The following is a 15,340-nucleotide window of genomic DNA, read 5'->3' as shown; positions in this document are numbered from 1 at the left end:
CAAATATCCTATCTCTAAATATTAGAATATCATGAAAAAGTATACTAGTAGGGTATTAAACAAATCACTTGAATTGTCTAATTAACTCGAAACACCTGCAAGGGTTTCCTGAGCCTTGACAAACACTCAGCTGTTATAAATCTTTTTTTTACTTGGTCTGAGGAAATATTAAAATTTTATGAGATAGGATTTTAGAGTTTTCTTAAGCTGTAAGCCATAATCAGCAATATTAAAAGAATAAAAGGCTTGCAATATTTCAGTTGATTTGTAATGAATCCAGAATGCATGACATTTTTGTTTTTTGAATTGCATTACAGAAAATAAAGAACTTCATCACAATATTCTAATTTTCTGAGACAGTCCTGTATATACACATATATATATATATTTACACACATGTTAAATATATTAGGTTCAAACCCTCGTACACGTCAGCCCTGAGAGCCAACCCCTTTTCACCTCCTACACAGATGCTGAGATGCAGTTAAAAGCTCAGAAACCTCTAGCTAGTACCTTGATCACCAGAGATGATGGCATAAACAACCTGCTGATCCAGTAATTCTCTATGAGATAGATACAAACTGATGGGTGTGTTACCTTTGCTGAAACGAGTATAATTAGTCAAATGTTGTGTCTGATATGTCTCATGAACACACAAGTGTTTCAGTCTTTTTAGGTATTGTGGTAAAAACTGTTACTGGTCAGCACAAAAAGTCAACTGTACCTTTAATTCTTCCTCTTAAATATTTCAGAAGCTCACTGGTTCCTTTCTGTGAGGAGGATAACAGAATATTAATATGAATGTTTATTCAGCTGATACATACACACAGAACATCTGTAAACATATCACCTGCAACAGCTCTACTACTATTATCTTGTGGTGTATGCATTTGGTTTTATTCACCATAACCTCTTGATATGATTTAAACACGTGTAGTAAAGTGCAGAGATGTAAACACGTGGGAAAAAAAAGTCAGAAAAAACATGTTGACAGTTAAAATGTAAAACGCTGTGATGCAGGCCTGTGCTACGTGCTTCAATAAATAGGAAGTAACCAGCGAATAAGAGAAATTCTAAAGAAAGATTTTGGCAATAAAAGAACAAATATGCAAGTTAACCATGTGACTTTAGCAAGTTGCATATTTGAGTTTTAGTCCATTATGATCACCGTTTTCAGTTATGTTGCGAGAAGCTACACTGTAACAGAGTATTGCTAGCAAGGGACAACAGCTCGGGGAAGCTAGCTGCTGATGGTAGATAATATGAGTCTCATTCACAAAGAGTGTGTTCGCACCAATCTATGCTTAAACCAAGCATATGCATGTTTAATGCACAAATCAGGTATTCATCTGAAATTTAGAACGACCATGGACCACGATTACACATAAACGATGAGCGTTCTATCTTCATGTAAAGACACACCTTTTAAAAGAATGCATGTTATCTTAAAATGCATTCCTTAAAAAAAACTTTAATAGACAAATATATTGAAAACTGTGAGTTTCCTGAGATTTATGCTTTTCAGCCTTAAAAAAATATTATATTAATTCCGATCTGGGAGATCAGCCCATAATGTGCAGGAGTTAGCAATGGATAGAATTACAGACGTGCAAAAAGACTGTCTTTTAAACATTTTTTATTTTTTTTACCTGAACCAGTCTTTACCTCAGGGTTAGGGACAACTTTACAGGAAGGTGGGTTATCAAACGTATTTCCTTATGCAGATGAATGGGGACTGTGGCATTGTGCTGATTGCAAATATAAACATGCTCCTGTCAGTTGAGATTTGATATCTAGACCAAAATTAGCCCGTGCGCAATTATCATTAATCAGTCCTTTTGTATGTGTGCTCTGTTTGTGAATAAAAGGAACATTTCCACACATTTTAGTGAAAAACGGCAACAAATGCTCGAGAAGCACCACTGTACAAAAACTAGAGGCTGGCCAGTGATGGGCCATAAATGTGAATCTTCCCTTTGATCCTACCGGTACCCAAATTAAAATGAGAGAAGATGCTGCACAATTAATGGTGGTGTACAGATTAACCAACCGAATCTTAACGTATGCTTTGCGTCTGTGTGTTGCTTGGCAGCTGTTATTCTTAATGTTGCTGAAGAACGTATGAAGAATGATTATTTGTGTGTTAATATGTAGCAAACATTATATAAAAGAGCTTTACAGTGATTTTATATGTTCGGGCTGTTATTCACTCAGTTGCAGATTGTGCCTTACCAAAGCTTTTAGCTGTTGTAGTTTTGCTCTGAATCACAGAGACTCGTAGCATAATTCTACTTCACCGAAACTGTGACTTCACCAATGCCTTATGTTCCGTTTCTGCCGTGATGTGATACCTACAGTGAGAAGGTCTCTCCTGATTCCTCTCAGAGGGTTTCCCTCCAGCAGTAACACCGTTAGATTGGGCAGCAGGCTGAGAGATACAGGAAGACTGACAGAAAGAGATGCTTTTCACATAAAATACCTGAAACAAATATGGAAGGCTAGGGTGCTAACATTTGATCTGGATCACTTCTCAGTTTTAGCTTACATTATCAAACAAAATTATTCAGGATTATATTGCATAATATATATAGTGTTGGAGTACAAGTAAACATTAATGTGTTTCAATGGCCGAGACTAGTCATCAGATTGATTGCTGACTGGATATTTTAGTCATACAGTTACAAAGAGTCATCGTTGTCATGATGCCAGTGACCTACTTGGTGATGTTATTGTTGGTGAGGTCGAGGCGCGTGAGCGTGCTCAGTAAGGTGATCTGTTCAGGGAGAATTTTGATCTTGTTGTCTCGGAGTTCGAGAAGAGAGATGGCTGTCAGGCAGGTCAGCTGCTCCGTCCCCAACTGCTCAATGTGGTTGTTGCCCAAATACAACTCCTACACACACACACACACACATGGACGGATTAAGAAACCACGGGCCCCTGGGCCTGGACGTGTGAAGGCCGCCCCCCCCACACCCGCAAAAAAAAAAAAAAAAAAGGTGTAAAAAAATTTAAAATAAAAATATACTTTTTTTTTTAAACATCGCTAACAAAACAGTCCGTATGGAACAACAATACCGGAGCTGAGCAGACAACATAACGCAAATTATATGACCATGACATGAATGATTTAAGCCTAGCATATACTGGCTATGGCGCATCGTGTCATATCATCATATCAATACAAAGTTAATAACAGCTACTTCACGCAGAGGCTCTGGTTTAGGGGCCCCCTGAGCTCATGGGCCCCTGGTGCCGGAAGGCTCGTTCGGTAATCTATCCCTCAGTAGGACTATTGGGGCCTTGTTACTGACATGAATGACTTAAGCCAAGCATATACCGGCTACGGCGCATCGTGTCATATCATCATATTCATATCAATACAATGTTAATCACAGCGACGTCACGCGCGGAGGCTCAGGCTCATGGGCCTGGTCCCGGTAGGCCCGTTGGTTAATCCATCCCTGCACACGCGCGCACACACACACACACACACACACACACACACACACACACACACACACACACACACACACACACACACACACACACACACACACACACACACACACACACACACACACACACACACACACACACACACACACACACACACACACACACACACACACACACACACACACACACACACACACACACACACACACACACAGAGAGAGGGGAAACTCATGTTCTATGGTTACCTTGAGTGCTGGTGCAGGAAGTTTTGGGAAGAAGCGGAGCTTGTTGTGTCTGAGGTAGAGCTGCTCCAGAGCAAGCATCTTTGATAGGCTGGCAGGAATGTCAGTCAGCTGGTTATTGCTGCAGTCCAACAGTTTAACATCTGTGAGATGAGGTCAGAATTAAAATATTAAATCTGTATATAAGCATACGCACATTTAAAAGCACTAACTCCACCATGTCATATTAACACTTTTTCTTTTCAACACAAATACAGTTCTCACTCTTGAATTACTTTTTGTTTTGCAATTGCTGTTCAACTACTGTCAATGAATCTCATTAACATTCTTCAAGATTCTTAAAAGTCAGGAACGTGAAAATAGCGAAGCCGCGGACCACAGTCGTGTGCCTCCCGGGGGCCAGAGCGGGCGACGTGGAGTCTTGTTTGAAACTGCTGGCTAAGGATAAGCGGAGATAGTCAGATTGTAATACACGCCGGTGGTAATGACGCCCGAGCCCGCCGGTAGGAAGTCACTACAATTAATGTGGAATCGGTGTGTGCTTATGCCAAGACATTGTCGGATACCGTAGTTTTCTCTGGCCCTCTCCCAAATTTGCTGACTGACGAATTGTTTAGCCGAATGTCGTCTTTCAACCGCTGGCTGTCGAGGTGGTGGCCGGCGAATAATGTGGGCTACGTAGACAACTGGAAGACTTTCTGGGGAAAGCCTGATCTGATGAGGAGAGACGGCATCCATCCCACGTTGGACGGAGCGCGTCTCATTTCTGCGAATATGACCAAGTTGATCACCGGACCTAATCCATGACAACCCAGGGTTCAGATCAGGAACCGGGAGCAGAGTTGTAATTTAACACCCTTCTCTGCTCTTCCATTCGAGCAGTTACCCACCCATGACTCTAGAGTAGAGACTGTGTCTGTCCCACGGCCACTTCAATTAAATAAATCAAAAGTAAGCAGAAGAGGAGTCGCACACAATAACCTTATACAAGTTAACACCATTATTTCAGCAGTGCAACAAAACAGGACTATTAAATGTGGTCTCCTAAATATTAGATCTATCATCTAAAGCTGTGTTCCTAAATGATTTAATATCAGATAATCACATTGATTTATGTTGTCTAACTGAAACCTGGCTGAGCCATGAAGAATATGTCTGCCCAAATGAATCGACTCCTCAAAGTCATATTAATACTCACATTCCTCGAGGCACCGGTCGAGGAGGTGGAGTAGCAGCCATCTTTGACTCGAGCCTATTAATAAATCCTAAACCTAAATTAAACTACACCTCATTTGAAAGCCTTGTTCTTTGTCTTTCACATCCAACCTGGAAATCATTACAGCCAATTCTATTTGTGATTCTGTACCGTCCACCAGGTCCATATTCAGAGTTTATATCTGAATTTTCAGAATTTATATCAAGTTTGGTTTTTAAAACTGATAAAGTTATTATTGTAGGAGATTTTAATATTCATGTGGATGTTGATAATGATTGCCTTAGTGCTGCATTCATCTCATTGTTGGACTCAATTGGCTTCTGTCAGAGAGTACAGAAACCCACTCACAGCTTTGGCCACACGCTTGATCTTGTTCTTACATATGGCATTGACATTAGGGCTGCAACTAACGATTATTTTGATAATCGATGAATCGGTTGATTATTTTATCGATTAATCGGATAAAAAAAATAAAAAAACTTTAATTTTCAACCCTTTATTCAAAACAGGGTCCGTACGGTCATGGAAAACCTGGAAAAGTCATGGAATTTTTAAATGGCTATTAGCAGGTCTAGAAAAGTAACTGAATAAAATAAAATCCCAAAATATTTGGAAAAGTAAGGCAAATTTATTTTATTCACATTTTAATTTACACGGTATATATACGGTATGCTTTGGAATTCTCATTGTTAGTTTAAATACTACATCTTCTCACTTTGTCACGGATAGACAGAGTTTTCACTAAATGTTTAATCATGGAAATTTGGTTTAAAGTCATGGAAAGGTCCTGGAGATCCACTGGTTATGTGGATGAACCTGTTCACTGGTTACCATGGTGATGAACCCGTCACAAACAGACTGACAGCTTTCCTCTCCTGAGCAGTGGTCCCCATGTGGACCGGCCCCCTGAACAATATCAGAGACGCGTTCCGATTTATTTATTTTTTCACCTGGCCCGCTGCCGTTGAGATTGCAGTGAAACGCGGAGAAAATGTGAAGTGGTGCTCTTCGCAATAAAACATCTTTGATGGGACATGTCGCGTCTCGGCCAATCAGCGTTCAGATGTCGACAGCGTTTGGGAAGTTAGGTTAGCTTAAATGTTAGTCCGCTACATCTGCTGCTGTCACGCTGCACGGTGTATCGATACTAACAAAGTACCCGTACGTTAAAAACGATGTGATTTAGCATATTTTTTGTATCGATACTCCGTTAAATGGTGTCTGCACGCGCAGCGCTCACACCGGCGTCGTGGCGTATCTCTGTTGCCTTTCTCCGTGGACAAATGTTTTCCGCTATCCGCCACGGAATAAATAACTACGTTTTATACGTTATACTCTTGTGGAAATGCCACACACGTCGTGACATGTAGCGCCCTGGTGTCGGGGTTCATAACGTCACCCGCAGGCGCACTTAGCTCCGTGAATGTCTCAGACTACGTGAATGACTTCCGCTTCCAGCGCCACGTGAGCAGCAGCAGCCAATTAGATTCATCAACAGAGGAGCAGCTCAGCGCTGATTGGCTCTCACAACACAGCGTTCCGTTTCCCCTGCCCGGCTCTGCGCTCAACTAAACTTTGTTTATACTCCGCGACTTATTGAGTGCTGTAATAATCGCGCGACACAACGAATCGATAATGAAATTCGTTGCCAACTATTTTAATAATCGATTTTATCGATTCGTTGTTGCAGCCCTAGTTGACATTGAGCATTTGAAGGTCTTTCCACAGAATCCTCTTCTGTCAGACCACAACCTCATAACTTTTGAATTTATACTACCGGAGTGTACACCGTTAGTTAAAAGTTTCTACACCAGATGTCTAACTGACAGTGCTGTAGCGAAATTTAAAGAAGCGATTCCTTCTGCATTTGATTCAATACCACGTCTCAATATAACAGAGGACTCCTGGACTAACTTTAGTCCGTCCCAGATTGATCATCTTGTTGATAGTGCCACAGGCTCACTGAGTGAAACTGGATATGATAGCCCCTCTGAAGAAGAAGACGGTGAGGCAGAGGAGGTTTGCTCCCTGGTATAACCCTCAGACCCGCAAACTAAAGCAAACATCACGAAAGTTTGAAAGCATATGGCGTTCTCCTAATCTGGAAGAATCCCCCTTAGTCTGGCGAGCTGGTTTTAAAACATATAAGAAGGCCCTCGTTAATGCCAGAGCAGCCGATTACTCATCAGTAATAGAGAAAAATTAAAGCTGCAAGCAGCGATGAACGGGTCCTCTTCCTGCTTCGCACGTCGGGGGTGCTGGCCGGACGCCGGCCCCCTCGGCCGAGAGCGCATGCACGGCGTTCGGGCGTTTGACCGTTTGTCACGCGACACCGATTTTACTTTGCTAGTCGGTGGCGCTTTGACTCCGAGTGAAAAAAGGCTTGTTGATATCCTCAGGCCTTGAATTCTACGAAGCATGAGAAGTTTGGAGCAGATTTGAGCGAGTCCAGGGTTGCCAGCAGGGGGCGCTGTGAAAATTTGAACATATACATGCATCATGTGTATCCATGTGAAGTCTAGACCTTGTCATGTAAATTACATGTGAATGTGATTCAGCGTGTCGCTACGAGCTCCACAGGGAAGCATCATCAAGGTCTTAGGTCTATTCTGGTATATTTTGAGAGCGATCTGAATAATCTGCGAGGAGCAGTGTATAAAAGTAAAAAACATGTAACTTCCTAGTGGCACTAGTTGGCGCTAAGTCCGAAAAAAAAAATTAGCATATGGATGTCTTCAGGGTCATTATGTCATGATGTATGAGAAATATGGAGCAGATTCCATTATGTATGGCTGAGTTACAACAACGTCAATTTTCATGGCGAATGGCGTTTCTTTCCAGAAAAAAAATTAGCATATGGAAAAATTAGCATATTGATGTCTTCAGGGTCATTATGTCATGATGTATGAGAAATATGGAGCAGATTCCATTATGTATGGCCGAGTTACAACAACGTCAATTGTCATGGCGAATGGCGTTTCTTTGCCGGTCCGGCAAACGCACATAGTTTAATATTTTTGAAATCTTTCAAAGATTTTTCAAGACAAAGGTCTCAAGACCCTACTGCCCAAGTTTGGAATGAATCGGGTTTAAGCACTAGGAGGAGTTAACGGTTTTACAACCCCTAAAAACATGAAAAAAGGCCAAAAAGGCATATTTTGAGGGATTGATTGTAGCGCCCCCTAATGTTCAAATATTATGAAAAAATCTCGGTAGGTTAAGGGTGTCTTTGTGGACATAGGCTACAAATTTGGTGAGGATAGTCCAAGTGATTTGGAAGTTAGGTGTCTTTACATATTAGGCCACACCCCTTGGATGTTCATTGGTCCATATCTTCTGAAAACAATGACATATCAACAATCTTTCAAAGATTTCTGATGGCATCGAACCGATAATGAACCACAGCAAGTTGTGTATGATTTGGACGAAGCGTTTCAGAGGAGTTAAACAAAAAGTGTTTTTAACAAAATTCAAAATGGCGGAAAATCTAAGTAGGCGGAGCTTAGGGGTCTGAGAGGCTTTTTTGTAGAGCAGGTCAATTCTGACCTGTGGACCAAATCTCAAGTCAATCGGTTATCGGGGGAAGAAAACTATTGCTTTTGAAAAAAAGAGTTTGTAGGGGGCGCTATTGAGACATTTTTTTTTATACAACTACGAAAACTCAATAATCTAAAAATTTTCACCGGTCTGCTCGTGCATGTGGAATTTAAGTCTGCTGGGGCGTACGGGGTGCGGACAGTCGACGTTTCTTGCGGCCCGAGAATAATAATAATTAAAGCTGCTAGCAGCATTGAGCGGGCCCTCGACAATTCACGCACGTCGAGCGTACTCGCCGGTCGTCCGTTCGCCGGACCGAGAAGGCTTGCGACCTTCAGACCGAGCGTCAAAGAGTTAGACGTTTTCTTCTCCGAACGCAATGACACATCGACGAGATCTTCGGTAGTTATGATGACGGCGAACCAATAACGGATCCCAGAAATTTTCGGATGAATCGGAGAAAGCGTTTTGGAAAAAAGCGAAAAAAATATTTTTTAACAAAATTCAAAATGGCGGAAAATCTAAGTGGGTGGAGCTCACGGTCACAATGTAATTTTCGTTAGAGCAGGTCCAAGCGGACACGTAGGATGAATTACGAGGTAATCGGTCATTGGGGGCAAATACCGTGGCCCAAAGAAATAACTATTTGTGTTCCCGTTACCAGTAGGTGGCGCTACGACTAAAATAACAAATTAGACTGCAGAGGTCTTCAGGCCTGGAGTCTCATCACACATGTGGAGTTTGGATTGGATCCGATGATGTGGAGTCGATTATTCGCTCACGGCGAAGGACCATACTTTGACGCTATACCGAGGTCCCAATGTTCGACGTATCGTTACGAGCTTCGCAGGGGAGCATTACCAAGGTATTAGGTCTATCTTGGGAAATTGTGAGTGGGATCTGACTAATCTGTGATGAGCAGGGTATAAAAGAATAAAACATGTAACTTCATGGTGCCACTAGGTGGCGCTTTGACCATAAGAAAAAATTTGCATATTAATCTCTTCAGGGTCAGTATGTCATGATATCTGAGAAATATGGAGCAGATAACATCATGTATGGGCAAGTTACATCAACTTGGATTTTTATGGCGAATTGTGTTTTTTTATGTTTTTTTAAAGTTCGACCGACCTCTCAAAGTTTAATATTTTTTAAATCTTTCAAAGACTTAAGAGGAGAAAGGTCTCAAGATCATATAGGGCGAGTTTGGAATGAATCGGGAGTACGCTCTAGGAGGAGTTAACTGTTTTACAACGTCAAAAAAACATCAAAAATGGCAAAAAATGCAGATATTGATAGCGCCCCCTAATGTTCAAATATTATGAAAAAAATAGGGTAGGTTAAGGGATGCCATATGGACATATGATAGAAATTTGGTGAGGCTAGGCCAAAGGATTTGGAAGTTATGTAACTTCAAATATTAGGCCACACCCTTTAAATGTTCATTGGTCCATATCGTCTGAACGTAATAAGATATCAACAAGATTTTCACAGATTATGATGACATTGACCCAATAATGGACCACAGAAATTTTCGGGTGAATCGGACAAAGCGTTTTGGAATAAAGTGAAAAAATTATTTTTTTACAAAATTCAAAATGGAGGAAAATCTAGTTAGGCGCATTTGATTTCTGCCAACGCTAATTTGTAGAGCAGGTCCAGGTGAACCTCTATCGCAAATTTCAAGTCAATCGGTCATTGTCGAAAAAAATTATTAGCTTTCTACCTCAAGGGGGCGCTAGAGAGCTAATTCTTGTCACTTTTTCCCGCGACCTCAAAATTATCGAATTTTTCGCCGATCCTGATATGTTTGGAAATTTTGAACGTTGTCGTGGCAGTCCGAGACACTCGTATCTCCATGCTAAGTCGCGTAATAATAATAATAATTAAAGCTGCTAGCAGCATTGAGCGGGCCCTCGACAATTCACGCACGTCGAGGGTACTTGCCGGTCGTCCGTTCGCCGGACCGAGAAGGCTTGCGACCTTCAGACCGAGCGTCAAAGAGTTAGACGTTTTCTTCTCCGAACGCAATGACATATCGACGAGATCTTCGGTAGTTATGATGACGGCGAACCAATAATGGATCCCAGAAATTTTCGGATGAATCGGAGAAAGCGTTTTGGAAAAAAGCGAAAAAAATATTTTTTAACAAAATTCAAAATGGCGGAAAATCTAAGTGGGTGGAGCTCACGGTCACAATGTAATTTTCGTTAGAGCAGGTCTAAGCGGACACGTAGGATGAATTACGAGGTAATCGGTCATTGGGGGCAAATACCGTGGCCCAAAGAAATAACTATTTGTGTTCCCGTTACCAGTAGGTGGCGCTACGACTAAAATAACAAATTAGACTGCAGAGGTCTTCAGGCCTGGAGTCTCATCACACATGTGGAGTTTGGATTGGATCCGATGATGTGGAGTCGATTATTCGCTCACGGCGAAGGACCATACTTTGACGCTATACCGAGGTCCCAATGTTCAACGTATCGTTACGAGCTTCGCAGGGGAGCATTACCAAGGTATTAGGTCTATCTTGGGAAATTTTGAGTGGGATCTGACTAATCTGTGATGAGCAGGGTATAAAAGAATAAAACATGTAACTTCATGGTGCCACTAGGTGGCGCTTTGACCATAATAAAAAATTTGCATATTATTCTCTTCAGGGTCAGTATGTCATGATATCTGAGAAATATGGAGCAGATTACATCATGTATGGGCAAGTTACATCAACTTGGATTTTTATGGCGAATTGTGTTTTTTTATGTTTTTTTAAAGTTCGACCGACCTCTCAAAGTTTAATATTTTTTAAATCTTTCAAAGACTTAAGAGGAAAAAGGTCTCAAGATCATATAGGGCGAGTTTGGAATGAATCGGGAGTACGCTCTAGGAGGAGTTAACTGTTTTACAACGTCAAAAAAACATCAAAAATAATGCAGATATTGATAGCGCCCCCTAATGTTCAAATATTATGAAAAAAATAGGGTAGGTTAAGGGATGCCATATGGACATATGATAGAAATTTGGTGAGGCTAGGCCAAAGGATTTGGAAGTTATGTAACTTCAAATATTAGGCCACACCCTTTAAATGTTCATTGGTCCATATCGTCTGAACGTAATAAGATATCAACAAGATTTTCACAGATTATGATGACATTGACCCAATAATGGACCACAGAAATTTTCGGGTGAATCGGACAAAGCGTTTTGGAAAAAAGTGAAAAAAATATTTTTTTACAAAATTCAAAATGGCGGAAAATCTAGTTAGGCGCATTTGATTTCTGCCAACGCTAATTTGTAGAGCAGGTCCAGGTGAACCTCTATGTCAAATTTCAAGTCAATCGGTCATTGTCGAAAAAAATTATTAGCTTTCTACCTCAAGGGGGCGCTAGAGAGCTAATTTTGTGCACTTTTTCCCGCGACCTCAAAATTATCGAATTTTTCGCCGATCCTGATATGTTTGGAAATTTTGAACGTTGTCGTGGCAGTCCGAGACACTCGTATCTCCCTGCTAAGGCAATATATAACTATAATAATAATAAACATGTGAAAAACAATAGGTCCTCGTCGGACGTACTACGTACGTCGTCTCGGGCCCTAATAAACACGTGAAAAACAATAGGTCCTCGTCGGACGTACTACGTACGTCGTCTCGGGCCCTAATAATCCTTACAATAACAATAGGTTCCTCTACGACGAAGTCGACGAGGACCCTAATAAGAACAACCCCAGGTTTCTCTTCAGCACTGTAGCCAGGCTGACAGAGAGTCACAGCTCTGTGGAGCCGAGTATTCCTATAGACCTCAGTGGTAATGACTTTATGAACTTTCTTTAATGAAAAGATTTTAACTATTAGGGACAAGATTAATAATATCTTGCCCTTAAACAGTGCCAATCTGTCCTCAAGTGGAATGGCTTTGGAAACCGCTGTATGACCTGGTGTATATTTGGATGGCTTTTCTCCCATCAACCGTGACCAATTTTCTTCAACGGTTTCTACTTCTAACACGTCTACCTGTCTCTTGGACCCCATCCCGACGAGGCTGCTTAAAGACATTTTGCCTTTAATTGGCAGCTCTCTATTAGATATTATCAATGTGTCTTTGTTAACAGGCCACGTACCACATTCCTTCAAAGTAGCTGTAATTAAACCTCTCCTGAAGAAGCCCACTCTGGATCCAGAGGTGTTGGCTAACTACAGACCGATCTCTAACCTCCCCTTCCTCTCCAAGATCCTTGAGAAAGTGGTCACAAATCAGTTGTGTGACTTTCTGCATCATAATAGTTTATTTGAGGAGTTTCAGTCAGGATTTAGAAAACACCACAGCACAGAGACAGCACTGGTGAAAATTACAAATGACCTCTTAATGGCAGCAGATAAAGGACTCATCTCTGTACTGGTCTTATTCGACCTTAGTGCTGCATTCGACACCATTGACCATGACATCCTATTACAGAGACTGGAGCAGTCGATTGGCATTTCAGGCACCGCACTAAGTTGGTTTAAATCCTATTTATCAGATCGATCTCAGTTTGTATTTGTAAACGATGAAGCCTCGATAACCACCAACGTTAGTCATGGAGTTCAACAAGGTTCTGTGCTTGGACCAATTTTATTTACCTTATACATGCTTCCTCTGGGCAATATTATCAGGAAACACTCCATAAACTTTCATTGTTATGCAGATGATACTCAACTATATCTATCGATAAAACCAGAGGAGAGCAACCAACTCGGTAAAATTCAAGCATGTCTTAAAGATATAAAAACATGGATGACCTGCAACTTCTTGATGTTAAACTCAGACAAAACCGAAGTAATTTTAATCGGCCCTGAGCACCTCAGAGATAAATTATCTGGTGATGTGGTTTCTGTAGACAGCATTGCCCTGGCATCCAACACCACTGTAAAGAATCTTGGCGTTATCTTTGATCGGGACTTGTCCTTTAACTCCCACGTAAAGCAAATCTCAAGGACTGCATTCTTTCATCTACGTAATATTTCAAAAATCAGGCACATCTTGTCTCAAAAAGATGCAGAAAAATTGGTTCACGTTCGTTACTTCGAGACTGGATTACTGCAACTCCTTATTATCAGGCTGCTCTAATAAGTCTCTTAGGTCCCTCCAGTTGATCCAGAATGTTGCAGCTCGTATTCTCACTAAAACTAAGAAAAGAGATCACATCACTCCTGCACTAGCTGCTCTGCACTGGCTCCCAGTAAAATCAAGAATCACTTTTAAAATTCTTCTCTTAACGTACAAAGCCTTGATTGGTGATGCACCATCATATCTTAAGGAGCTTGTAGTACCATATTGCCCCACTAGAGAGCTACGCTCACTAAATGCGGGACTACTTGTAGTTCCTAGAGTTTTAAAAAGTAGAATGGGAGCCAGAGCCTTTAGTTATCATGCTCCTCTTCTATGGAACCAGCTTCCACCTTCAGTCCGGGAGGCAGACACAGTCACCTCGTTTAAGAGTAGACTTAAGACGTTCCTCTTTGACAGAGCTTATAGTTAGGGCTAGGGCTGCAACTAACGATTATTTTGATAATCGATTAATCGGTTGATTATTTTATCGATTAATCGATTAATCGGATAAAAAACAAAAACTTTAATTTTCAACCCTTTATTCAAAACAGGGTTCGTACGGTCATGGAAAACCTGGTAAAGTCATGGAATTTTTAAATGGCTATTAGCAGGCCTATAAAAGTAATTGAAAAAAATAAAATCCCAAAATATTTGTAAAAGTAATGAAAATTTGTTTTATTCAAATATTAATTTACACGGTATATATACGGTATGCTTTGGAATTCTCATTGTTAGTTTAAATACTACATCTTCTCACTTTGTCACGTATAGACAGTTTTCACAAAATGTTTAATCATGGAAATTTGGTTTAAAGTCATGGAAAGGTCCTGGAGATCCACTGGTCACCATGGTGATGAACCCTGTTCACTGGTCAGCATGTGGATGAACCTGTTCACTGGTCAGCAAGTGGATGAACCCGTCACAAACAGACTGACAGCTTTCCTCTCCTCATGTGGCCCCCTGAACAATATCAGAGACGCGTTCCGATTTATTATTTTTTTCACCTGGCCCGCTGCCGTTGAGATTGCAGTGAGAAGCGGAAGAAATGTGGAGTGGTGCTCTTCACAATAGAACATCTTTGATGGGACGTGTCGCGTCTCGGCCAATCAGCGTTCAGATGTCCACAGCGTTTGGGAAATTAGGTTAGCTTGAATGTTAGTCCGCTACATCTGCTGCTGTCACGCTTCACGGTGTAGCGATACTAACAAAGTACCCGTACGTTAAAAACGATGTGATTTAACATATTTTTAGTGTCGATACTTCATTAAAAGAGCGCACGATCAGAGCTCACACAATGCTCCGCTCCGTTAAATGTTGTCTGCACACGCAGCGCAGCGATCACAGCGTCGTGGCTTATCTCCGTTGCCTTTCTCCGTGGAAAAATATTTTCCGCGATCAGCCACGGAATAAATAACCACGTTTTCTACGTTATACTCTTGTGGAAATGCCACACACGTCGTGACATGTAGCGCCCTGGTGTCTGGGTTCATAACGTCACCCGGAGGCGCACTCAGCTCCGTGAATGTCTCCACTCTCCGACTACGTGAATGACTTCCGCATCCAGCGCCACGTGAGCAGCAGCAGCCAATTAGATTCATCAACAGAGGAGCAGCTCAGCGCTGATTGGCTCTCACAACGCAGCGTTCTCTGCTCTCTCTCCCACCGCTATGCTCTTGTTTCCCCTGCGCCGCTCTGCGCTCAACTCAACTTTTTTTATACTCCGTGACTTATTGAGCGGCGAGCGCCGTAATAATCGCGTGACACAACGAATCGATAATGAAATTCGTTGCCAACTATTTTAATAA

The 15,340-nt window shown here is 41.4% G+C and overlaps 1 protein-coding gene across 3 annotated transcripts in view; it reads right to left on the bottom strand.

The window, feature by feature from the left end:
* lrrc40 (leucine rich repeat containing 40) overlaps nucleotides 1–15,340 on the bottom strand; it is a 36,960-nt gene that overhangs the window by 8,479 nt on the left and 13,141 nt on the right. For all 3 annotated transcript variants that reach the window (XM_056414821.1, XM_056414823.1, XM_056414822.1), the window contains exons 6-9: nucleotides 3,702–3,841; nucleotides 2,718–2,890; nucleotides 2,356–2,446; nucleotides 725–770 (exon numbers count right to left, since the gene is read on the bottom strand). In XM_056414821.1, the coding sequence (XP_056270796.1) occupies nucleotides 725–770; nucleotides 2,356–2,446; nucleotides 2,718–2,890; nucleotides 3,702–3,841 (450 nt within the window). The remainder of the gene's footprint in view (nucleotides 1–724; nucleotides 771–2,355; nucleotides 2,447–2,717; nucleotides 2,891–3,701; nucleotides 3,842–15,340) is intronic.

The sequence above is a fragment of the Pseudoliparis swirei genome, chromosome 5 (genome assembly GCF_029220125.1).
Source record: "Pseudoliparis swirei isolate HS2019 ecotype Mariana Trench chromosome 5, NWPU_hadal_v1, whole genome shotgun sequence".
NCBI classification, from domain to species: Eukaryota; Metazoa; Chordata; class Actinopteri; order Perciformes; family Liparidae; genus Pseudoliparis; species Pseudoliparis swirei.
This window is presented reverse-complemented; position numbering and strand designations above follow the sequence as displayed.